The sequence below is a fragment of the Ostrinia furnacalis genome, unplaced genomic scaffold, assembly GCF_004193835.3.
Source record: "Ostrinia furnacalis isolate ACB-3 unplaced genomic scaffold, ASM419383v2 OfSCF0932, whole genome shotgun sequence".
Taxonomy (NCBI): Eukaryota; Metazoa; Arthropoda; class Insecta; order Lepidoptera; family Crambidae; genus Ostrinia; species Ostrinia furnacalis.
In genome coordinates this window covers 529,565-556,651 of record NW_021131171.1, presented here as the reverse complement: position 1 = coordinate 556,651, position 27,087 = coordinate 529,565, and the positions used below count along the sequence as shown (strand labels likewise).

At 38.3% G+C, this 27,087-nt stretch overlaps 1 protein-coding gene across 1 annotated transcript in view; it reads right to left on the bottom strand.

Moving 5' to 3' along the window:
- The window catches only part of sog (chordin short gastrulation), an 86,899-nt gene extending 62,756 nt beyond the window's left edge, over positions 1-24,143 (bottom strand). Inside the window, exon 1 of the mRNA XM_028301495.1 lies at positions 23,897-24,143. Coding sequence (XP_028157296.1) covers positions 23,897-24,017 — 121 coding nt within the window. The 5' untranslated portion in view covers positions 24,018-24,143. The remainder of the gene's footprint in view (positions 1-23,896) is intronic.
- Between the last annotated feature and the right edge of the window lie 2,944 nt (positions 24,144-27,087).

The following is a 27,087-nucleotide window of genomic DNA, read 5'->3' as shown; positions in this document are numbered from 1 at the left end:
GTGTAAGATTTTTTGTTTTTGGACATAAACATACACTCAATTTCAAAAGCTCTACAAGTTTGATTAAAATATTTATGTTAATAGAGTTGCATCACTTCTCCACTTGCGCCATCTTGGGTCTAAAGCTCTAGCGATCCTAAATCAAATCAGCCAGTAATCAATTAAGTTAACAAGGGATTGACATGCTGTCGTAAATCGTCGACTTACGTCACCCGTGTACTCGCAGCATTTGCGTCAATACAATAAATGCACGACGTATGATCTCAGGCTGTAAATTCACCATCATGAATATTGTTTTTATAGATTAGTGCATAGTACAGTACAAAAGCAACATCATTGTTATCGGTAATGCAGACAGTGTCAGGTTGAGCAGTGAGCAGAGGCAGTGTCACCATATTACTTTAACTTTAACAAACGTCAAAAGTCAAACTCCAGCTCATACAAAAAAACACCGGTTATGGTTATAGTTACGGTTAAAGTAAGGTGGTGCAACTCAGCCTTAATGTAAAAATCATATTCCAATATCTTTGAAGGTAACGGTTAACTACTTATTTTGTGATGTAACTAAAGATTTTTAATTTCAAAAGTACTGGACCACTTTCGCGGTCTGTTATAAAAATAAAATCAAAAGGTATTAATATCTAATACCATTAATTGTCTGAGCCAAAGCACCATAAACACATCAGCAAACGAGGTGACGTGCTTGTTTACTACGTTAAGTCATAGTGATGTAAGAAAAGCGACGTAGTTGCCAAAAACGAAAGTAATTAATTGCTTGCTATTATAAGGATAACATCGTGTTTAAAACACTTAAAATAACTGAGAGACCAGAATAACCGTATCCTGAAAACTGGTAGAGATATAAAATATCTTTATTACATAATATTAGGTACAGTTTTGTAAAGTTATATCATTTGTCACATTTTATTGCCAACATGCAACAAAAACTCAGTAAGTTCTTCTTAGTGAGCTTTTCCTGAATCTCGACGTAGCGCAACGAAACTCCAGTTAACCCACTTTGCACTAAAAGCAGCTTTACTATTGTTCGTTTATACTTTATCTCACACCACATAAAATTACTAAAGATCACATTGCTCATACTCATCGGCTAGTATTTTGTAGTGACCAAATTACCCACCCGTCTTCACTGTTTTCTTCGCATTCCGTTCTAATACCAAATACCTCGTAAAACGTCTGGGCATCCGCGTGAAATGTGCTAGTAAATTTATGTACCAACATATATTAAGTCGTTAAAAATCACACAAATTTCATGACAATATATTCGGTGCTGAAAGTCTAGTACTAAACCGGGAATATTATATTAAAACACATCAATCGCTAAAGAAATAGTACCTAATCCCAAAGTACCTACTATTAAAAACGTTACTTGGTACTCACAAAAGATATATTAGTATACCATTCACATCCACTCCAAAGGATTAGCAATTCTTAATCAAGATTAATTGATCCAATTGAGATTATCTGGGTCTACAAATTGAGATTGAAGATCTCTTTACAACAATGCGGTTTTTAAATAACTCTATTTACTGTAGAACTATCAAGGTTGCCGTTAATTCAATTTTCAGCGGTTATTATAAATGCTGCATTGCATGTCTACCAGTTATAATTAAAATATATTGCTATACATTTTTCATGCTTTCAGTACCCATTGCGGTCTAATAAGAGATTCATGGAAAGGATGATGGGCACAAATGTATGGAAAGTGGTACCCGCTCCAATAGCCATAACCAATATATATTTTAAAAGGCCTTTAGATGTAGGAAAATGTCTGCTATGGGGCCAGTTCTAATTCACGTTTTGAAAGCAGTAATTCCACTAAGTATTATAATGAAAGTATAACACAATCATCCATGTATACGAGTATGTATTATGACTACAATCTATTAATATAACTAAAAGAAGCATTGAAAAGGAAAGGATTATACCTACGATGAACTACCCAAGCTATTAGCCCTTTATTCGCTTTCATCATCATCATTATGATCATTTTAGCCATAGGACGTCCAGTTGAACATAGGCCTCCCCCAATGATTTCCACAATGGCCGGTTGGTGGCGACCTGCATCCAGCGCCTTCCCGCTACCTTTATGAGGTCGTCGGTTCATCTGGTTCATCTTGTGGGTGAACTTATTGGGTCTTGTGGGTTTGTTCGCTTTAGCAAACCATAATAAAACCCTTAAGAAGTAATAAAACTTTAACCCCTTTATAAATAAAAGTTACACCCTAGTTGAACTCTGGCTTAAATGTCATTTGGTATGGAAATGTCATTTTAATTCAAGTTTCTTCCTAGGTGTAACTTTTTATTAATAAGGGGGAAGTACTTCTTTCAATAAACATATTTATTTCACAATTATCCCCATTAATAATTATTGAGTTAAGGAAGGATGCTGGAGCAGTAAACCCTTCCTGCCTCGCATAACCTAAGTACCATACGATGGACACGTATGATACTTCTTCTTCTTCCTCGGTCCCTCACTGATGAGGATGGCGACCACAGATAGTGTTCCTCCACAGACTGCGGTCATAAGCTGTGTGGACCGCACGATGCAAACTCCCGCCCACCGTCTTCCTCACCGCGTCCGACCATCTCGTCGGTGCCCTGCCCCGAGCGCGTCTGCCTTCCATACTGTATGATACTTAGGTTACACAAAAAGTATCTTTATCATCGAACGCAACCAGATCTGAGGCTGGTGGCCATAGTAAATGTTGTTCGTCTCGGTAAGACCTTTCAAATGACACTACAAACATAACTATTGGAGCCGGGTACCATTCTGCAAAAAAGTATGTATATCTTCGTACACAACCAGATCTGGGGCTGGTGGTCATAGTAAAAGTTGTTCATCTTGGTAAGACCTTTCAAACGATACTAGACACATATCTATTGGAGCCGGGTACCATTTTGCCCATTGTCCTTTATCATTGCTACAGTGCAACGCACCACGAGCCATCGTCCATAAAAAACTAGCAATCCAAACAGGTGACAACTTAAAAATCAAATTTTAATAAATAAGGTAAAGCCAATGCACTTTAAAGATACTACGAGTACCTTTAACCTAAAACAAAAGAATAGTCGGTTTCTAAAACTGTGAACACTGCAGTTGTCATTCGCGCGAAGACACGTAGGTAACTAGGGACCTGAGGTGCGCGAACGCGTGCCATTAAGCTGAATTGCTCGTTAAAAAGCGACCCGCCGTGTAATTAGCGGGCAACACAGCACTGGGATAGGCCTGGAGACACGCACTAAGTGTAGCAAAGAATAATGGACATCTGCAATAAAATTGGGCGGATTAAATAGAAATTAAAATGACTGCTTTTAAAATATTATGGGTTCCGCCATATCTCAATTTCGAGTGAGTCTATTCTGGATCTGTATCGAATTCAGTACGATCAGTACCTCGTACATCTCTACTGCACTACGAATATATGCGAAGGGTGACTCTATATTCACTATACAAATCTGTACTGGTACTGTTAACAATCCTAATCCATATCTAAATATCCATTTCGATACAGTAGAGCTTTAAGTTTCGAAGACGTTTAATAAATAAAATAAGCTCTACCGAACATTTTAAGAACTGTCATTTGTTTGTAATTATTTTGGTAAAATGATGCAAGCCCCTGGAGTAGAAAGTGAATAAAACAAAGTCCCGTGTCGCAGTGACGCTGCCCGCGGCGCCTGATGACTGCTCTCGCGGATTCATCACGAAATCTTACACTCGTACGAACCCACCGCATCTCATTATATGTTATGAAAGGACGCCGTAAATGACGGACCTTTTAGGGACATTTTGATACATAGCGTATAATTACAGACCACATAATGCACTTAAATGCCTTCAATTTAATATCAGCCTATCGCAAGTAACATGTAAATTAACGGCGGATTATCCTTGTTACTTACATGCAAGCTGTCTAGAACCAGTCTTAACTTATAGGCCAATTATATTCTAAATGTAATTTTACTCTAACTTACTTTTTGTAAGTTTTATTTAAATTTGAAATCAATCGAAGTGAAATTTAAAATTATGGATTGGCTTTCGCAGAGATAGAAAAGCTACTTAATTATCGCCGATGTTCGCATAAACAAAAAAGTGTACGGCCATGAAAAGCAATCGTTTTAAGTGCTCTATCGAACGTTTCAATTTACAAGCGTTGTCAAGACAGCGCGAGGCGCGGATAACCGGCGAGTGTCCATTGAATCGAAAGATTAATCAGCAGCAATCAGCCCAGCTGAATCGATGAGACATAAATAGGAAAACGCAGTCGGCCAGGACCCCTTATTATCACGTCAGAGGGCTTTATCTCTCAATTCAGTGATAATTTCATAAAGACAAGGAGGCGGCGCCGCGCGGCCGTCGCGCGGGAGGTCTGCGCCAGCGACGCTTAAGGTTCCACTAATTGCAAACCGCTTAAGGACTCTGATCGATAACATGATAATGTATTTAATGCCAGGCTTGTGGCGGCTCGTATGTACTCGCAACGTTTCATTTTGCGGAGTCGACTCACCAAAATAATGATGGTTTCGCATCAACATGACTGATTGAGATAGATTAAAAATACTTCGCCGCTCAATTCAGTTGCCTTAACGCGTATGCGTACGCAATACTTACTTATATCCTGTATCGTGGGCTCTAGGGCATTCGGCCCTATCGTCTGCTGTAATTGCTGGGAAAATAAATAGACGTAGTAAAATTAACTGTACAAGACATTTTCTTGCTCCACGACCGGGCTTTACGTATTCATATCTCCACCTATGTTTGATTTCAATCAATTCTTGATAAGATGTTATCATTCGTTATGTAAGACGTTACTCAAAACTAATGACGATGGGGAAAATTGCTGTTTCATCTTTAGTGTGATTGCTTTGATTGTGTTAATATTATTCACAGTCTATTAAACGATTTTCAACTCGTGCTTTCATGTGCAATAGAAAGTTTTTTTTTTCACAACCACTGTAATTTTTTTACGTCTTAGTTTCCCTTGAAAAATAATTAAGTTTCTGAGTTGAAAACTAATGGAGCTTTTTCGAAAAATTCATGATTTTTCTCTTAATTAGTTTACCATAAAGTAAAAATATCTTTATTTTATGGAATTCAGTTATTCTAGTACTTGATATAGAGAGAAAAACGTTCGCCTTCATTTATAAGAATGATATCGTTTTTCCAGCATTCACCAACCTGCCCCAAACACCCTGTACAACAGCAGTATGACACTGTTAAAGTTCAACAATAAAGTGCAAATTGGCTCGCGTCAATATTGCTTACGCCCAGGGCCTGATTTGGTATGCGTCGAGGCGCCCGTTTAAGATCTCCGATACGAGGTGCGAGCGGCCGCGTGCCTTCACGCCCTTCGGCCGGCCCTGCGAATCCGACACGGCCTTTACACTCTGGTTATCTGTACAAAAAGAAAGCTCAGCAAAGCTTTCGGAGATTTAATTAGATCGCGTTTTTATGGTACACCGTGGCATACGTTTTGGTTGCGGCTGAAGGGTGTAACATCATTTAAGATGACGTCAAAGTTAATTCTGGATTTGGGTAAATTAATCTGATTCGGGAATCTGATGATGCTGATCTGTGGTTAACATCATTAACTTGTGCTATAGAAAGAATAAATAGAAAAATAATATGTAGTAGAGCTTCATTAATTTGGTTTATGTTTTCTAAACTCTGAACTTACAACTTTCATCTTTTGTAAACCATGCAATATTTTGCTAAATGTGCCTGAAGAGCTTTTGTCTTCTATGTTCAAATCGACAGTCTTTGAATCGCAACGATTATATTCGTACGAGTAGTTACGGGAAATCAAGAATTTTCTGTCAATATGATATTTTCCGCTGAATTTTCCAAGCTTTCCACTACTACTGAAAACTAAATTCTCCTGAAATATCATCTGCTACAATTCTAGACAAGTCCACGCACAATTAGGGCAATGCTTCCAACATAAAACGGCGCATTCCGCGGCGCGCGCGCACCCGCGAGTTTAGCGCAAGGGACACAAAATTGCAGCAGTTGCATAACATGCATTATTTAAGACAACCTTATAAGAAAAGCTTTTTTCGGATGCCGTTGCATTGTTGCAGTAAATGAAATACTAAACAGGCAGGTAAAAGTTTAATGTTAACGGTCTTAAGTGACCTTTATTTACGTTGAACAGCCCTTTTTGCAGGGATAAATATTTAGAAAACTTTTCTCCAACTTACTTGTAGGCATTTGAAGAAGTTGGAAAACCAAAACGTTTCGTGTAGATACAAAGCACAAATAATTACCCTAAAAAATTGTCTTAGTATATGAATTTTCTATTTTATTTATTATGGCAACAAACAATAGTATCCAAAAGAACTCTACATTACCAAAAGAGCTTAACATGTTAATATCTATGTTACGATTAAGTATGATTTTTAAAGCCAAAGACTGAAAGCCATCAAGACTTCGCCACCATAAGATGCTCGCGCCCTAATAAGAAAGTAATAATGTTATAGAGAGTACGTGTCGCGTGAGTCACGGCGCATTGACCCGCGCCGCCTACTATTCCCGGCCATGCAGCTCCACAATACACTCAAATCGCCTAAACGAGGACCTAATCTTATCTCAGCTAATCCTATCTAAACTATTACGCAAATTCGTAGCATGAGATAGTCGTTTTTGATTACCTAATCGTGGACCGCAGGCGATTTTGGAAGTTATTAGAATTATTTAATCACTTTTTCCTTTAAGAGGAAAGCTGGTGGAGATAGAGGATTCTGAAAATTATATTATCTTAAGTAGATACTTATGTTGGTTATCTTACCTATACTATTATTATAAACTGACTGAATCACACTTTCTTTTATTTTATAACATCTAGTAGATCGTTCTTATAGCCTTGCAAGGGCTGTCACATCCCAACCGACGAAGAAGAAATGGAAGAAAATTATGAATTTAACACCGTACATGACATGTAATGTTAACCTACACTATCTTACATGCTATAGATAAAAAATAACAAACTTTTTTCTATCGTAAAGCATCCAAAAATCGTCCATATCAGAATCAATATTCAAATATTGACTTTGAACTACACTTCATAAACTACCATACAATTCACGAATATGTGAACTGTTTACATAATACGCTCTTTATTGTGAAAGAATCGCTTCATTAATGTAACAAACTAACGAAACAACGAATGAAAGAAACAATTTGTAAAGCTTGTATTATGCCGCTTTCAAATCTACAAATAAACATCAATGAGAATAGCTTCATCTGTCCGCCCACCGGCTCATTTATTTAGATTCGTAGTTCTTGGAGCAACGAAGTCAGCGGATCATTCATCAGCGGTGCAGCGAGTGAATTTGCATGCGACCGCGGGCGTCGACTGGGACGAAGAGGGCCGATCTCATGTCGATACTGTCACATGACTAATGGAGCAGGCGCCGATCACAGATATCAGCAAATAAAAATATGCCCGGGCCACCGCACCGCGCCGCTCTCACGCTCACAGCGACAAGCCTCTACATAATCACTGGCTATTTTAGCGACCACTTGTACCTCAATAATGACACTCTGTGACGCATTGTAACACAATGTAGCTGAATAGTGGCAATAAATATCCCCGGATTGATACCTACTAGACACAAGATGATTTACGAAAGTTCCTACAGTTTTCAATAAATCTAAGTCCTTTTGTGCTTTAACCTATGACTTCAGGACAAAGAAAGCAAAGAAGTATGAGAGACAAACTCCGACAATTGGTCTCGGTAGTAAACACAATAAAATAATTACGAAAAAGACGTAACATTATGTCCGCAGTCGGATAAAATTACATAACAACGGCCTGAAAGTGGTAGAACCATAATAGGAATATCTTAAAGGCATAAAAGGCTGCCATATTAATGTTTTTCATATAAGTCGTTTGTGAGTTGTCTTTTTAAAGCCTGTTCAACATCTTTCTGAGTCTATGTGGTGTGGGTGCATGATAAGAAAGCTGGTGGTTTGAAATCATCAGATGGTCACATGTACATTAGTGGATTGTCAGGTGACAATCACACCACTGCTGAATGCTTGAGGCAACACGAACTATTTATTTGTCATTGAGTCACATGTGAGCCATGGCTCTACAATCTATTTGTATGCAACTTTTAAAATACAGAATCTAGGTATGTTATTTGGCGCTTTGTGATATCACAAATTATATCAAAACCTTCCTAATTATTGAAAAGCTTTTGACGTATTAGTAAGCTTTCTTTAGCCAGTGGGATATAAAAATAGTTTTTATAAAATCAATCCCTGACTATGACTAATATTTGGTCTACTAACAAAGTGTTATACTGACAGTATATTGCCACCTAATCTGCGGTGACTTAATAGGTACTCGCGGTCATAGTTGGGCACCGTTAATCAAATAGTTAACTTCGTTAATCGTTAAACCGTTAATAAAAAAATTAACTTCGTTAAACGTTAAAACGTTACATTTCGCAAGATTTAACGCAAGTTAACATTAATCGTTAACACATGATAATAAAACGAAAAAAATAATTGTATGTAAGGTTCAAATAATTTCGAAAGCTTGTATCGCGCATGGAATTTATTCCTCTTTTATATTTGCGCTACAAGCTTTCGAAATTATTTGAACCTTGCATTAGTACAATTATTTTTTTCGTTTTAGTACAACTGCATTTCAGAATAAAAGCTTGTTTTTAATAAAGTTTTTTAATTATTATAATTTTATTTTACACTTTTTAGTAGCATCTCAATCTCAGAGCCTTGGTTCAATTACAATACAATTTAGCACCAAAGTGCTCGAAAAGACAAATCCAGCAAACCCAAACTCGATAAGTTTCCACCGTTTCGTTTTGGAATTCTTATGGCCACCTCCCGACTCCATCATCAGGACCCTGGACATTATCTAGTACTAAAGTGCTCGAAAAGACAAATCCAACGAACCCAAATTCGATGCGATGCCGCCGTTTCATTTAGGAGTTCCTATGGCCACCTCATGACTCCATCATCAGACCAGCTCAATGGTACCCTAACTTTGCATCGTCATCGTACTTGCATAAGTATACCAAATTTCAGCTCAATCGGTTTAGGAAAACTGGTCTTAAATTCAGTTGCAAGAGTTGTCCCACACATCACATACTAACAAGTGTCGTTAGTGATCTGGTTACAAAAACTGTTGTTTTGGGTTCTGGAAGTTCTGGAAGCCCGAACGTACTTGTCAGAACGCGTTTTTCTAGCGTTTTTCAGCGTACCTGCTGTATCTTTTTGGTAAATAGTAGGTACTGGATTAACGATTAACGGACTTAGGATAATTTAACGGAAGTTAACGAGTCCGTTAACATTTTTTAAAGTTAACTTAAAAGTTAATCCGTTAATAGAAATGTTAACTTCGTTAATTAACGATTAACGGATTAACGAGTTAATGCCCAGCTATGCTCGCGGTATAAACTTTGTTCAGATAACGGTTTAGAGCAGGCTTAGCCTGGAATGCGGGACCACATTTACTCTTAATTAGTCCAGGGTTTCAAAATGTAGAGTTAACAAGCGCCGTTTATCTAGACCTCAAAGCTTAAGCAAAACTACGAGTATATCTAGTGTTAGTATATTTTGCAGTGTTTTAATTAAGCTTTTTAATAGTCGTTGTTCTTTTTTCTTCACTTTATCAACTAAGTTTGGTAGGAGAGACGAAAAAACGTTGATACTTAAAAAATATTCTGACTCACGCTGAAAAGCCACAAACCAGCAGACTTTCATGAAAAAAACTATATTTCATACCAACAAATATAAAATAGAACTGGCGCTTAGCTCTCAACAATGTAATAGGCATGACAGTAGTGGCACAGTCGATTTATATAAATCGACCGCGGCCGGTAGGCGGCGTCCTTCTGAGTCGTCTACTGGCTCCAGGGTTCAATAACTTTATTACGACTAATATATTTAGATTTTCACATGGAATAGAAAAATCTACGCATGATTTATACTTTCGTGACATACTTTTTAAGAATTTTATAGTACTTTGAATGTAGAGTCTGAAAATGCGCATCACAAATGAATTCAAGATCTATTAGAGATTGTAACATTGCGTATCCATTCACAAAATATATCGTTTTCAATATCATGAATATCAGCAGTCTGAAAAAAACGGTATGTATGTGCCGAATACTAGCCTGTTTATGACACCAAAGCAAAGGCAAGTTGAAAACCTAACAAAAAAGTTAATGAAAATATTACTTCGTCTTTGAAGCCAGGATTTGACGACAAGTTACTTCGGCGGTAAAAGTTACCTCGGCTCATTATCCGGTAGACGCTGCTCGTAAACGTTTTACACGCACAATACGCTTCCTAACGCGACGAAAGCGTGAAAGATGAATTGAGAAAGCGTACCTATAAAAGTGTACAGTCTGCCGCTAAAATGTTGCAATCCCCAACCGTAAGTTGACGTGTCAAGACATAAAACTGACAGACATATTTCTGCTTCTAGCTGCAATCGTAAAGTGTGGACAAATCCGCTTCTCTGACTTTGTCTCACTCGATGTATTATTTATACGTACGGGAACTGCGAACGGCAAACGCCACTTCGAGTGAATCGCTGCATACTCATGCGAGTTTAAAGGGCTGGTATTTTGATGACTCGGTTATGGTTAGAATAAATACAATCAAATGAAGCTTGAAGAGAGACATCTTTTTCTGATTCCGCACATGAACTCGTGATTTATGTGTCGCAATAAAATGGATTGCTGTCGTAGATTATTGATAGAGGTAGCTTTATGTAGCTAGCGGTATGGATTCTATAAGTCTGATATTCTTTGGTTGTGTTACTTTTAATAAAACACCTTTGAACTGAAATTGCATAACATACTCTGGCAATCTCTTAGAATATTGTATAAATTCATTGACTTATTCTTATTGCAACATACTTTTGCTAAACTATCGTCATCAGACAGTAGCCACTACAAAGTTCTAATCCGAAATTACGAAAGATATCTTTTGAACGTGACCAAAATAGAAACCCGACACACCCATCCCTAATATAGAAGTGGGTCGAGCCAAAAAGCACGTGATTGACAATTGCATTGCCGAATGACCGATGACCGACGTCGTGACGTCAGCCGACAATGGGGCTTGACGTAAGCTTCATACAGTCAGCTGAATACATTCCTGAAACCATATTCCGATGAAATAAAGTTCATTATCTCTCTAAAATTTATACATTTCTGACTGTTGACTGTACTACTCATAGAGTTTAGTTAGACGAGTGGGGGCTGGGACTAGTTCCACCGGAAACGAATCACTAAGAAACTTGTAAAACATGCCAAATGACTGAAGTCATGTTGGTAAAGTAACAGGTAAAAATGGAGAAGATTTCAACCACCTAGAGAGCCATATACGAGTAAGTAATAATGTGAAATACATCATCGAAATAACTGTCGTCATCAAGTAATTTCTTTAGTGAAAGAAACGGCTCTACCAGAAACCTATTGGTTGAATACCTTTAAACCGTGACATGAAAATAAATAAAACAGTTTAGGAAGTTCATAATAACTTTCCATGACAGTCAAAAACTAGAATTAGTCCACAGGTTACATAGTACCAAGGTCTTGGTCTTGCAATTTTCCGTGAAAACGGCGCCGCCGGCGACGACAGACGCTTCCGCGGCGTCGCGCGTCACCACTAAATATACCCGCGCGCGGAGACGCGCCGCCGCCGCCCCGGCCCACCAACCCAAACACTACGACCACCGACCTAACACCGACCACTACGGGAACCATCCACACAGCCTTGCAACCTTAATAAAAGGAAGTTCAACAACCTAACGCCAGAGATGACGCCTCGCCTAGATATACGCGGTATGCGTTTTAATATCTACCGAGATCGAAATAAATCGCTAGGATTATTGCCAAGGAAATCATTATAATATATTGGACGCGCGGAATTCACTTTGACAATATTTTGACAGTGTGCGGTCGGGGGATTTAGCGCGCCCGCATCGGAGCACTCACGAGAATTTTTTAATCATTTTTATTTTCAACGCGCTTGTAACCGCCTCTATATTTACAGTCTGCTGCTTAAGGATCTATTTTGATGATGTTTTTAAATAAATGGGCCAGTGAGTATTGTGAGTTATTTTTGTTTTGGAATCTATTTCGTCTGTGGAGTGGAGTTGTGAGAGGCGTGCGTGCCGGCGTCGCGTGCGAGCGGGCGCAGGGCGCCAGCCAGCGCAAGAGAAACGGGCGCCCGCGCCGCCGGTGGCCATCTAAGGAGTGCAACTGTACAACCGGACCGACAGCCCCCCCTATTTAGATATGTTCAACCCGCATTTTCGATTCGACACCTCGGCTCTGCACTTCTCTCTCCCGAGCGCCAGTGCGTGCGAGCTAGACGGCAAGCGGCTCCGCGCGCTGCAAGCGAGCCGGGCTATTAGAATAGGGGAGCGGAATTGCGCCGCTAGTCTTCACTATGTATGTAGCCGCTCGATACATTGGCAACTTGTCAATAGAGCTAGCCATCAAACATAAAGTGAGACGGGCTATAAAACTTTGCGAAATTATCATCGCGAATGATAACGAAACGGAGACGACATTATGACTTTTCATTGGACTAGTTTCTCACTATTTACTGGAGGAAGGAAAACATTTGGCTTTCAAAATGAAAGACACATAAAACGTCGCAGTTTAATATTATACGGCGCGCCTGTTTCATGCGAGGTCGTCGCTCCGTCATTACAGCTCAATCGTTTGAAACGCACTAGGCTACAAACGGCCTAGTTTTTTCTGTGCAGTAATCCCGATGGGATGCGAGCTGCGAGCGAGGCTCACAAATACAGGATGAATCAAACGAACGGATTTTAAGATGATATTTATAGGGTTTATCTGAAAGAAGAATTCTGAAACAAAAATTCTTGAACTTTACAGTTGAAAGTACTTTTTTCCAAACTCTAGCAATTAAAGTACGTTCTTTGGCAGAAACAAAGAAGGAAGCGACCCAAAAGGACCCCAGCAAAGGTTGCATTTGGTTTGCAGGTCCTTTTGAGATACTGGAATCTAAAGAGAAGACGTTTATTGCTCAATCTTGTTAGAATCAGTTACGATGACAATATGATCCTCCTATAGATTGAAAAATCCTGAATCTGAAAGGAAAATCTAAGTAAATGTACGCACATACCCGTACAAACTTTCAGCACTCTATAACTTTAATCAGTATCTTCTATCACAACCGGCTTCATCCTGTAAAAGTGTCTTCTGCGAAATGCAGAATACTTAAGAGAGGCAGACAGCTAGACGCTGCACATGCTTGGACGCGCCTGCGCAGAGCGCGGAACCGCATCCTCTTTATGTTGCACAAATACATTCAGCAAATAACGCAAATACAGATAACACAAGCAAATTTTACTCCCTACAATTGTTTTACCAGCAACTTTATTTGTTCACAAACGTAAATACCAGTAAATACAGCGATAGCATTTCCATTCCAGAAAATTCTGATACGGACTGTGACTGTGACTATGGCTACATCTAATCTTATCTTGTTTTTATTTCTATTTTTAGCTAGGTCACCTCGGTTGTTCAAATAGAAATCTAAATGAATCTATGATTTTAAATTAAAAAAGTGCTCATGATTTTTCAGAAGTGTTTTAGCATTAGCAACAATACCAACTTTTTTTAGAAAAACAATCACAATTTTTAAATGCTCTAAAAGAAATACGAATTGCATTTTAATCTCCAGAGTGTGATTGCAATGTAAAATTTAAATTTGCTATCAGAAAACATCCTTACAAACACCAAAAGTCGTAAAATCAGCATATCTTAACTCGGACAAAGTTGCTAAAATCTAATCTGAATTACAAAATCAACTTAACGCGCGGTACATCAAATCGTTATGTATGCTAATGGTGCTTATTTACGCGCACTCCATGAACTATGGGCTGGAGCTAAGTGTGCTGAAGCTGCCTCCAGATATGAAAGTCTAGGAGCTAGAATACAAAATAGTAGCTGTGTTGGATGATATATTTATAAGTGCGTCAAACAATTTAGATATGTTAACTGGTTGGATTTTATGGTCTAACTGTTGAAAGTGCAAGGTAGGATGCTGTTGCAAATGTACTAAAATTTTGCATTTGGCACAAGTTGGTCACACATAATGTATCAACATTTTAGCACATTGTTGTTTTACCTTTACTAATGACACAGACGATGATAGTGACATACTTAAGAACGAAGGAGGAGTTGATATCAATAAATTACTGTCATCAATGCTAGATAATGGCTGTTACAACTACTGGGCAATCCTTCTAGAATTTACTCCACTGAAAGGGATTGAATTAAACAAGCTGTATCGTCGATACAAACGTCATTCAGATAAGAGTATCGGCAAAGCGAGTCTCGACAAGTGTCGGTATCATGGCCCCTGGTTTAATTTACATGCGTTTTGATTTTGAAGAGTCCAGTTCCATTAGGTGATGCATAAACATCTCATCGACTTCACCGAGGCATTATCGCTCAGAATGCGAAGTGCAGGATTTCTTGGCGCCACATAAGGTACGAACAGACGACAGCACATCAAGCTAAACATAGCGGCATCTTATGGAATGGTAATAAGTGTTATTTTGCAACAAGAATGTGTAGTCTGATGTGCTTACTAACCGGAGACGCCCCGCAAATAGCAAGCAACAAAACATTTTACGCTTTTAGACATCAGTAGAGTCGATGAAATCGAGTTTTGTTAATAGAATAATCGATTAGAGATGTTATGTTTGCGACTGGTTACCACCATATTGATCACATGCAAGAAACATAGGATTGGTATGGATTTCCTTAACCACTTATATTTTCCAAAAAACATGTTAGTACATCAACGACAACTCAGCGAAGTTTCTATATTGAGAAACCAATTAATGCGTAAAAACTAGTCACAGTACTTTTTAATTTGTAATGAATAAAAAGTTTTGTGGCTACAATTAGAGATATTGACGTCTATGCAATTTTACTATTACTTTTAAAATTTGTGCGACAGTAGGTTGGATTTGTTTGTATACTAAAAGATGGTAGAGAATAAAGACATACATTTAAAAGTAATGTTTTTGATACTCAAGTAAATTGTATTGCATATCAATTGTAAGTATATCTGAAGTGTATTCAAAGGTTACCTTTATTAACCCAACAATATTGCATGCAGATTAATACAATTTAATGTTTATTTATAAACGAAAGAATGTCACACACGATAACCATTTCATAACGAGTAAAATCAAATCAATTAGGATAGTAATTGTCTTTAATAGGTACAAGTTTTATTGAATAAATTATAGGCATTTATTTACTTATAAACAAGTGCATCACAACGAATGTGTCGAAGAAATATTATTTTAGACTTAAAACGAATAATGATGTCTTTTAAGTTGTCGATAAAATATGTTAAGGAAAAGCCACAGATAGTAAGACAGCAAAAATAGCTTAACTTATACGTCACCTATTAACGGGTATATTTATTGTTAATTATATACTGAATGAAACGATAAACAATCGTGAGGACTGCACCTGCATGGCAATCGCGGTCGCACCACTGGGCATCATGACGCATCGCCTTGGAAGATCAAGCTATGACGAGCTTGAGGGTTGGGCTTAAGACTATTATTTTAAATACATTTTTACTACTGAAATTATACCACAAAATCAATGGGACTATTCCCACCTCTCATTCCCATCGCTGCTACTCCTGTGTAGCCAGGATTTACAGCTTGACCGTCAATTAAAACCCAACCAGTGAAGGTCAAGTTTGTCCCGGGGAAAAGTTAAACTGTACTCGGAATGAAATTAATCAGAAGAACATAGGAGGAGTTCGAAGTTAAGATTCAACTTCCCGAAGGCTTAGGTACATACATATTATTAAAAGTACTTTTCAGGCGTTGTAACAACTGAAATTATGTTACAAACTCAATTAAATTGCCGCCAATGGGATTTGAACTAGAAACCACAACAGCTGGCGTAGATTGCTATGTATTGTATACCACCAGGCTAGACGGCCGTTACAAGACAAAGAAAAGTGACGTAATGTAAGTTTGTCTGAGTAAAGACTCAGCTCTACATATTTTTTTATTATTTTAGCCGGATATTAGAATCTATTTTTTTTATATTCTACAGGTAAGATATTAATATTAATTTACTTAATTTAACAAACAAATATTGTTCTTGTGATGATAAGTCATTCCACATGCACGCAGTAAAAATATTGCGTAGTTTATTCTAATATTTACGATATAATGCAAATTACGACACGAGAGGCATTTGTGTAGAGTTAATTATTAAATATAAAGAGTCTTATCGCGAAACGATGAAATTTTATACCCTTGTCGCCGGCGCCCGCCGGATTGCGCGCCGGAGTGAATCTAATTGGAAATTTACAAAATTTCCTTCACGCTAAGGCTCCTGATACTTTGGAGACAATAATTTACGCAGTAGGTAATGCCTGTGCTCTTCTAAAATCTTGAATGGTTTTTTATAGAGCCAAATGAAAATTGCGCATAACAAAAGTGTTGTATCTTACTAAGAATAAAGATAGTGTTTACAATGAGTCCGATCAATAAATAGTGCAGTGACATAGAGCTGCAGGGGAGCCGCAGCCCAGCGGATGCACGTGCGGGCTAGCGCGCGGCTGCACTTCCGACTGCACTCGGCCGCGCCATTCACAAACGCCTCATTCATTTAATTCAAGTTCATCCAGAGCACCACGCACCGCCTCCACACATCCAACGCATTATCCCAAACTTTTAGTATCGATAAAGATAAACAAGGCCGTTCCGCGATCGGCCCCGCGATTCGGCCCTAAAGTGTTCATAAAATAAATCGGATCGCTCAACTTCGAAACCGCATTTATCGGTTCTCGGTATTCTCATGAGCGCTTTAAATTCTCTAAGGCGCGCAATATTTCACGAGACCTTAAATGTAAACTTCTAATTAAATGCGGGCGGACGCATCTCCGTCCCGGACCGGACGCGGTCCTCGGGAGCGCGGACAGTTACAAAATGGTCGAATTTAATGGAGACGGGTGTAGGTGCCGCGGTGACGCGCTCGCGTGGCGCCGAGATGGTATCGCCCCACGGGCCCGGGACATACTTTTCTAACTTTTTGGTGTCGCGGGTCGCGCGGGGGCGTATTGTGTGCAATTGTAGCACGCGAGGGCACCTCGGCCGACGACCCGCGCCGCGCCGGCGCATAATCCGACAGCGTTATGGTCGGCCCGGCGCCTTTGTTGGCTACCGGCTAAATGAGGACCGTGGGTGGCTTATGACACGTCAGGATCTGATCATAAAGGTGCCAAAAATTCTACCTGCCCGAGGTTGCGCCGACGACATTCCTATCTCGCCTTTGAAAATTAATGCCTATTGTCTGCTCGAGAACGCAGGAGGCGTTAGGGATTACGAATGACACGGTGATTCCACGGAATTATGATTAAACCGATCTCAGTCGGCATATAAAAACAGATCGAAATACCTCGCAGCGATGACGACTCCTTGCGTGGCGTCGGATTAAATTGAAATGTATGCATTCAAATTCTTTGACCCCAATTAATTTCGTTGAAGTGAGTTCGTTGAGAGTTAATTAAGTGTGCTAATATTTACTGTGGGCATTGTAACTCTCACACAGAGCAATGTAATTACAGTGCCTAATGAAGGTGATGTCAGAATACTTGTATTAAACTTGCTTTTGCCGCACATAGCATAAGCACAATACATGTAGAGTCAGTAAGATGCAAGATGCTAAGTTCCCATGTAGGTACATATAACAAACAAACATTGAAATACTGAAGTGTTGTCCTGTATGCAAAAACACATTACGCAAACGCCTGGTGCTCACACCTTCATTTATGTCATGGAATGTACTAAATTGAGTTTTATAGCGTTTTGGTTTCGACTTTCAATTGTTTGTTGGTCCGCATGAATTCCCTTTCAGTCATAAAACCGCGACACACCTGGTTCAGTGACAGCGATGCGACACTGCAGCGCACGCGCATGACGTGACGTCACTCCGCGGATCGTTTGTTACGCCAGCCTCCAGGGCAATGAACCAGCGACTGAATTGGACATAAGTGTCCTGCGTCGCTCTCCACAGATATACGCAACCACAATTTGTGTTATTACGCATAACGCTATACAACATCATTGTGCTCCTCATCCTTGCCTCATTCAGCTGCAGCCACTAGTTAAACACGTCGCCATGTCATAGAAATGAAAATATACTAGATAATGTTTATTCGTTGAGAAGAAACTATGGAAGTACGAGTATATCTATCATTCCGAGCTAAAGAATAGCTTGGCTACAATTTAATAGCCGCCAGTGTTTTGTTTCATCTATGTAAATATTTAATACGTTGGCTGTCTGCAGACACAACAAACTAGAAATATATGGCGGACATGAAACGTTATTAGTTGGGTTTCTAAATTAAATAAACCATCATCTCGCGCAAAATACAAATGGTATCTCTTAATATGGTAATGGTATATCAACAAGTGATGAAATCAGCTGAAAACTACATATTTTATAGTAGTGGCAATAAAATACCGTAATATTCTTTCATCTCGCTAAGTAAGTATAACGCTTGGTTAGTAAATTGTGTGTTATAGCTGATACTCAGTAACAATTATTCATTCACTTTAATTAGCACAGGTGTATAGTATAATAGAACCTATAAATGCAATGTGAGAAAAGCAATTAAATATTGGATTGAATTATAATTATCTTAGCATGACTCCGCTTTAAATAATTATGCTACTGACGTATTTACTATCTATTAGGTAGGAAAAACATGTAATTTTATTCAAAAACACTAATTGAATTAGCCTAATAATGCCTACAACTTATAATCCCAAAACACCGCAAGTCGATCGCGGCGCTGCGCGGGCGCGTGTAAATATCAGTTTTTATCGCGCGCACTCCCCACACCAACCGTCTACTTACGCATATGAATGTTGGAACATTAAAATAATCGCACAAAACTGCATAAACGTATGACAACATCTGTATGCCACAATGTACGACGCATCACCGCCGCATTCTTATTCCAAGCGCGTCGGCGCAAACAATATTATATAACTCTACATTTTATTGACGCATGTTTATATATTGATGCGAAATTCCGACGATTTGTTTGACAGCACGTTCCGATGCTGCATTTGAATGAAATGTACACAAGAAACATCCTTGACCCTACAATACAAAGACAATTTATTTATGCCAATTTATGCCTAACAGTTACTGACTTACTGGTCATAACTTTACCAATGCCAAATTGAATGAACAAAACGCAAAAGTTTAATCCGCGAAGTTAACCTGGATACTAGCAGATATAGGCTTGTCTACTTTCCAGCCTCCGTAGACAGGCCTTTTTATAAGACTAACTAAGTAGATGATGTGTAGACTGGATCATAGGTAGAGTCTATCAAAATAGGGGAAGCTAATATTATATTATATAGTTATTTATTTGCTCTGCTTAACCTTCTAACTTACTTGCCTACTCTATATCATTATTAATTTTATGTACGTACATAATTATGATAAATAAACTACAGTTTGTACCTAACGCAGATATTGTTTACATTTGAATGTATTTAGAGCTTGAAATATTGATAATCCAAATGGATAACAATCACACATTCTGGATAAGATAAAGTTATTTAAATTATGTAACATTTGTTACTTTAATGTGCAATTATAATAAAAACTCGTTATCATCTTACTTTTGCCTTGGGTTTTAATTTTGATAAGCGCCACTGATAAGCGCGCTAAAAATAAATTAAAGCTGATTTTGCGATGTGGTCATAATTTACAATAGAATCTTATACTTTAGATAAACATAAAACAGTGTTTTATTCCGAGTATTTTAATCAAAACGAGGACTGTTAATAACAATCAATTATTTTTGAAGTAAAATTGATTTCCTTATTATTAGTGCTTACATAATTAGTTTTCACGTGTTTTACGTTTATTCATTACGAACTTTCTTGTATACAAACTCTTCAACTTTGTATGTCATTTTCACAAATGTTTATTCATTTTATTCAGTGTTAAAATGTTTTTCATGTAATGTAGCGGTGACAAATATAAAATACTGAAATGAAAGTTAGACGTTTAACGAAAATATCACCGCGCTGCAGCCTAATTTCACTTGCAGCGAGCGCAAAGCAAGAAGCAAAGGAATTAAACGACTTACAATGTTGCAAACCTTTAAGAGGTGAACATTGGATTGCAAATAACATGTAATTAGTTCAATTGCAATTAAATTACGGCATAACGCCTCAGTGACTCAGTTATTGACGATCAGATTTTAGTCTTTAAACTACTTTAAAGTAAGTACGTTGTTTAATAAGATCACGCTAACTTATCTGGATCGTTGTGTAAGTAACACAAACAACGATTGTGTTTTTCAGAATGCTAACAACAATCAGAGTACAGGTAAACGATAAATCAGCTATAATACCTAATCAGAGAGCGTGTCACGTTCCGCGTTTCTGTCGTGTGTACTACACGTTGCGTAAGACGGCTGAAATAAGCGCGCCCTTTCCACCCACCACCTTGTCCTACGTCACGCGGCCGCCACAACTGGCCACCACGTATGCTAAAGGTGCTCTTACACGGGCAATTTTTTGAGCAATAAGAGTAGTTAGGTTTATTTGTGGATAAATCTCTAGCAAAAAACTGAAGCCATTTTTTCAGCAATTTTCGCGTATTTCATCGCTGAAATGCGCAAACGTTTGGTAGTAAAGTTATTTTGTGAATTAACCTGTCTTTTCTTCACCAAGGCATTGTCGTACCTAGACAACCTAGTTTTCTAAACTCTATCTTGACACCTGAGGTCAATGAGAACACAATTGAATTCTCTTAAATAATAATTGTATAGGTCTCACCAAAAATGTTTTAATGTAAAAAGTCAAGACGAGATGATGCGCACTGTAAAATAAGTTATAAGATCGCATGTAGAGCCAAGCTTCAAATTCTTCATTCTTCAATTCATTACAAAATGTGGCAGAATAGAGCAAATTAATTTGCGGTGTGAGAGGACCTTAACAAATAATAAGCGGTCTATGAGTCAGTTTTCAGTCGTTTTGCGAGGCGGCTCGTATATTAAGTAGGTATTACGTCTTTTTTACGATAAGCTACTTGAGAAGGTCGGGATTTATCGACTCGAATCGTTAAATCGTGACACTTTGCTGTTTGACGAAGAAATAAATAAAATTAGTTTTGAGAATCTTTTATTTTTCAGGAAAATGGCCTATCCATACCTACCGCCGGGGGACGGCAGGTTATGTGGGGCTCGAAGCCATTAAAAACCTGGAGTGTTCCCTCTGCCGCATAGTGGTCGGCGCCTTAAGTTTATATCAAATAACCTAAAATCCAATTTCATCAAGTTCTTCAAACATGTTTTGAATTTGGCACATTTATTATACTGGCTGGAGATAGTTGATTGTAAGCCACTATAGTGCAAAAGCAATAGGGAAATCCTGAAACTCGTTAAACTTTATGTGTGAATATCAAATAAAAGCATTTCATCACCGTTTGGTATCATTAATACTTAACGCATCCAAACAGATGGTACATCTAGTAAAGCTCTCAGTTTCAGTTGTACTAATTTTAGTCGGAGATTGCTAATAAAATGTTATCTAACACGCATAATCATGTCCATATTACAGCGACTTGCTTATTGATAACTACTGATTATGCACTGCTCTACTTCTGCGAGATAACAATATAAAAGCTACAATCAGTACACTATTCCAGATTAAACACTACAGCAAAGTCATCTTAGGTCACTGGATATTAACTCCATATCACTTGATATAACTCGATGACAAATTAAAACAAAACAATATCGATTAACGGGAAATTCATGAACAACCAATCGCACTATTTCCTCACGTATGTCTGTAGCGTATTAAAAGTTCTCGGAAAAATGTCTACAATTCAACACGTCTACAAAAACTAATGTATCTAAGTTTTCCATGTCACGTCTTGTCTCGGTCGGCTGTCTAGACATCACAGACTGAGGCGACTTTTTTCTTTTCTCGGTAATACAAACGATTTTTGGCAGACTCGTTAATATAAACTTGGCAACCGTTACCAGCTTTCATTGGGATAATGAATGAAACGGAGTGAGAGGTGCTTACTCACACGGACCATGGCACGAGTCCTTCGGAGCCCATCTGGTCTTATTATAACATCGTTGACACGAGCAAGGCTGAAGTTAACAACTGACTGGCATCTAACGAAAGTCACCCTGTCATATGAAGAGATAAAAACTCTGATGATTTTAAGCACTCTACACACATTATATAACTCAGTTTACCAAAATAACGGTGAGTAATTGCAAGAAAGACATCGATATGAAACGACTGATTGGACAGATCCAATTTGTCAAGATATTGTAAGGCAATAAAGGCCTAAACAAAAAATCTAAGAGTTAACCAATCATTCATAATAATATAATACACATCAAATGATAAGATTGCAGAATCGTATGATATAGATATTATTAAGCTAGTGCTTTGGTAAAGTTAATAAATTATGGAGAGCTAAATTGATTCTGAAATGTTTCATGCAAGAGGAAAATTTCATATTATTTCGGAATTACACATTCTCTTTCTATTTTCTCTGATGACCTCATAAATTTGTAATTTCCAAACCTTTCTGGTTGGTATTTCCCTAACATAAAATTCAAATAAACAATATTTATTTCCTCACTGAAACTGAATGATCACTGAAATAAAATGTTTCCTTAATTTATTTTTATTATTTCATTCAAACATTAAGCCTTTCGCCCTTTCATAACCTTTATTCACAACTAAAATTAACAAGAAGCGATCAGGCAAAATACATATTGTAAAGGAAATAAAGCTATGTACTACTTATCAAAATAACATAACGACCTAAATCTAAGATTTGAAAACCTTTCTCTTTAGTGATTTATAGATGTAATTATACGTAGGTATTATGTACAAATATCAAATGTAAATTATATTCAATAGGTACTAAAATAATCTCTGGTAGGTACCCCAGTGTGCCAAAGTGTGCAAGTTTTTACAAAATGTTACAATAATTGTTTCAACAGGTATACTTTTTTCTACTACAGCTTACTTGTTTGTACTATTTAATTAGGTATACAAACAAGTAAACTGTTAAATAATTATTAAAAACAGCAATAGGTTTAAAATTGAGAAGTTTTAATAGGTATTTACAAAAAATGTATCAATTAACAATAGGCAATACAAAAAGTGTTACTGTCATTAAACAATTAATTAAAACCAGAATTATACCTATTTCAAATTGTTTATACGATTATGCTCATTAACTGCCATAATTGTATGTTTCCGCTGACCTTCTTGAAAACACTAGTCTAGTGTGTTGTCTGTTAGATGGACAGATAATATGAAAACTGTAATCTACCGTAGTTGCGCGCACATATTACATGTTTACATGGATTACTTCAGGCGCGGAGTCTTTGCCCGATAACAGAGATTATTGGATCACCGCACAAAAATACACGCCTCTTGACATTCCTCTCCGTCAATTGTTGATATTGATGTCGACTGTCGCTCTCACGTGGTATTGTTTTTATTGTCCCGCCGCGCCTGTATCGACCACTGATAACGATACTACAATTACATCGATAAAATTGAAAAAGCAACGCGTAACTCGCTGCGTTAATTGATCCAGTCAATAGCGGCGCAGATACATCGGAATGCAATTATTTACATAAACACACGTGTCCTGCCGTCCGCTGTGCGCCGCGCGTTCTAATTCGCGGTGCCATCAGACGAAATATAGATGCGGATGCGGCGAGCGTCAGCAGATGCGGTAGATCGATGTGCATTTAATTGCAGTGGGAGTGTCGGGTGATATCGTTGGCACTCACCGGCGGGACGCGTGGTGCGGCGAGCGGGCTCGTCCTCGCGCAGAGTGGGAGCGTGCCGGCGCGCCGCGGCGGGGGCCGGCGCCGCCAGCGCCAGCGCCAGCAGGAGCAGCGGCCGCAACATCGCCGCCACACTAAACTCGCGGATCGTGTCCCGGCCACGAGCTCACTATTTTCGCCGCGCGCGCGTATGTGTTCGCGAGCGTCTCGGAAACGTCGTCGTAGCGCGACGGCTGAGTCGGACTGAGCGAGCGGCGCGCGATTTCCCGGCTCGAGCGAGGCGGCGAGGGGGCCGGTGGAAAACGCGGCGCGCGCGCGGCCCACCGCGGTGCGGGCGGGGAAAACTGCCGGCACCGCCCGCCCCGCCGCGCCCGCCGCCCGCCGCCGCCCGCCGCCGGCGACCATGTGCATTTCTTAACATTACTCCGGTATAAACAACATTTCAAAGCATATTCCTTTATGAATGGATATCATGTTTATGGTAGCTAAGTGGTTTATAAAAACTATTAAAATCTTTATCACTATTTTAGCGAGGTTTAAATCGCAATGCTGTGATCTGTGTATTTGTAATGGGTAATCTCTTAAACTACTGGTGCAAATAAACATTTAAACTTAATAGAAAGTTAAAAAGTTTTCGAATGTTAAGTATCTAAGCTTTATTTTTATTATACTGCGACCACCCAGCCTCTAAAGAATGTAATACGAGGGCTGCACTAAAAGTATCGGGAATGGAATATTTCCACTGTTCCAGTCATATTAAAATCTATTTAATTGCAAAGTCCAGGGTTTTAAAAATCGTATACCATTTATTTATTTAAAAAAAGATTCTCGGTCGTATCACAAGGTCTTGTCAAACTTGTTTAGTCGTTGAGAAAATGGAATTGACTCGAGAAAATTCAAGAGCGATGATTTATTATGACTTTTGAAGTGGTTTAACACAAAAACAGTGTGTTGACCGGATGATTTCTGCATTTGGTAATGAAGCCCCATCCAAAACCACAATTTATCGCTAGTTTCCTGAATTTCAACGTGGACGTGTCAAGCTCAGTGATGATCCCCGTCAAGGTCGTCCAAAAACTGCAGTCACCTAAGAAAACGTTGATGCTGTGCGTAAGCTGATTGAAGAAGATCGACATGTGATATACCGCGAAATTCAGGCAACTTTAGACATTGGCATGAGTCAAATACAAATAATCTTGCATGAACAATTAGGTGTAAAAAAGTTGTTTTCCCGATGGATACCGCATTCGCTCTGTGAAGAGCAAAAAGCGGCTCGCGTTACTTGGTGCGTCAGAACTCTCGGGAGATTACATGCAGGATCCTCAAATGCTGTATACAACATCGTATCAGGTGACGAATCATGGATATACGCGTACGAACCCGAAACAAAAAACCAGTCACGAGTTTGGGTGTTCGAAAATGAATTAAAGCCAACAAAAATTGTTCGTTCACGGAGTGTTGCAAAAAAAATGGTGGCCACGTTTGTCTCCAAAACCGGCCATGTTGCGACTATTCCTCTTGGGGGACAAAGAACGGTTAATGCAGATTAGTATGCTAGCATTTGTTTGCCACAGGTCGTTTCTGAACTCCGTAAAGAGAACTGCAACCGCCGCATCATCCTCCATCACGACAATGCGAGTTCTCACACCGCGCACTGAACAAAGGAGTTTTTAGAGCAAGAAAACATAGAATTATTAGTCCATCCGCCGTACAGCCTCGACCTAAGCCCTAATGATTTCTATACTTTCCCTTAAATAAAGAATAAATTGCGTGGTCAGAGATTTTCATCACCTGAAGAAGCTGTGGAAGCCTACAAAACGGCCATTTTGGAGACCCAAACTTCCGAATGCAATGGTTGCTTCAATGATTGGTTTCGTGTATGGAAAAATGTGTCAAATTTCGCGGAGAATACTTTAAAAAGCAATAAATACATTTTTAAATAGTAATGTTGTTTCACTTCCTTGATTCCCGAAATTTTCAGTGCCGCCCTCGTAAATGCATTACTTATAGTTTTTTATAATTTAAACTATAACATCGATAAGAGATGATATAGATACAGTCAAATAAATCATTCTAGTACCTACCTTTAAAGCATTTTAAAAACGGGTTTTCAAACATTCATTTTCTTCTTTTGTTTTCTATATCTTACTATAAAATGAAACAAAAGATAGAAGTAATAAAAACAAATTATCTTTTGAAAAAGAGCTGTATGTGAAGACTCTACCTCTTTTCATTAATGTTTAATTAGGTGATAGGTGAAGTATGGCAATACTTCAGCTGAGTTGCACCACCTAACTTTGACCGTAACTATGACGATAACTGGTGTTTTTTTGTATGGAGTTTGACGGATTTTTGACGTTTGTTAAAGTTAAAGTAAGATGGTGCAACCCAGCCTTATTCACTATTCAATTAAAAACGGCTGGTTAACTATTAAATACAATTAAAAACTATTATTTTGTGAGTTATCTATATTTTAATACTAGCGGCCGCCTGCGACTTCGTACGCGTGGATCCCGTTTTACCTCCTTAGGGGTGGAGTTTCGTAAAATCCTTTCTTAGCGGATGCCTATGTCATAACATCTACCTGCATGCCAAATTTCAGCCCGATCCGTCCAGTGGTTTGGACTGTGCGTTGATAGATCACTATGTCAGTCAGTCTACTTTTAGTTATATATTTAAATTGGTTACCGAGTCAAATAGGTGACTATGGTAATAAAATATCATAAATTATGAAGTAAAACACTTTAAAAGGAAAATTTTCAAAAACCATTGAAATCGCCATGGCTATTTCCTATAGTATAATGAAATTCTAATTGTCAAGTTATGAGTCACCAGATAATTGTAAATATCGTCATTTAGTGAATATAGGTAAGTATTTTACTAACCACAGGTAGTTATTTGCAAAAATAAAACAATTTTATTTACTTCGACTTATTCTGTACTGTACCTATTGGAATTATTAATAAATCTTACCTTAGTGCGGTGGTGGGTACAGTAGGCAATTAAGCAGTTAGGTACTGTTATTTCAAAACAATTCAGAATTAGTTTTTAGTTTAAACTATGTAGGAAGGTATTATGTAGGTAGAGTTAATTTAGTTACAATTGTAACTCTGTACATTAGTACAAAATTCCCTCTTGTGTAAAATCTAGGTAGCTTTTCGAATTCTACTTCTAAATATCAATACCTACTAACA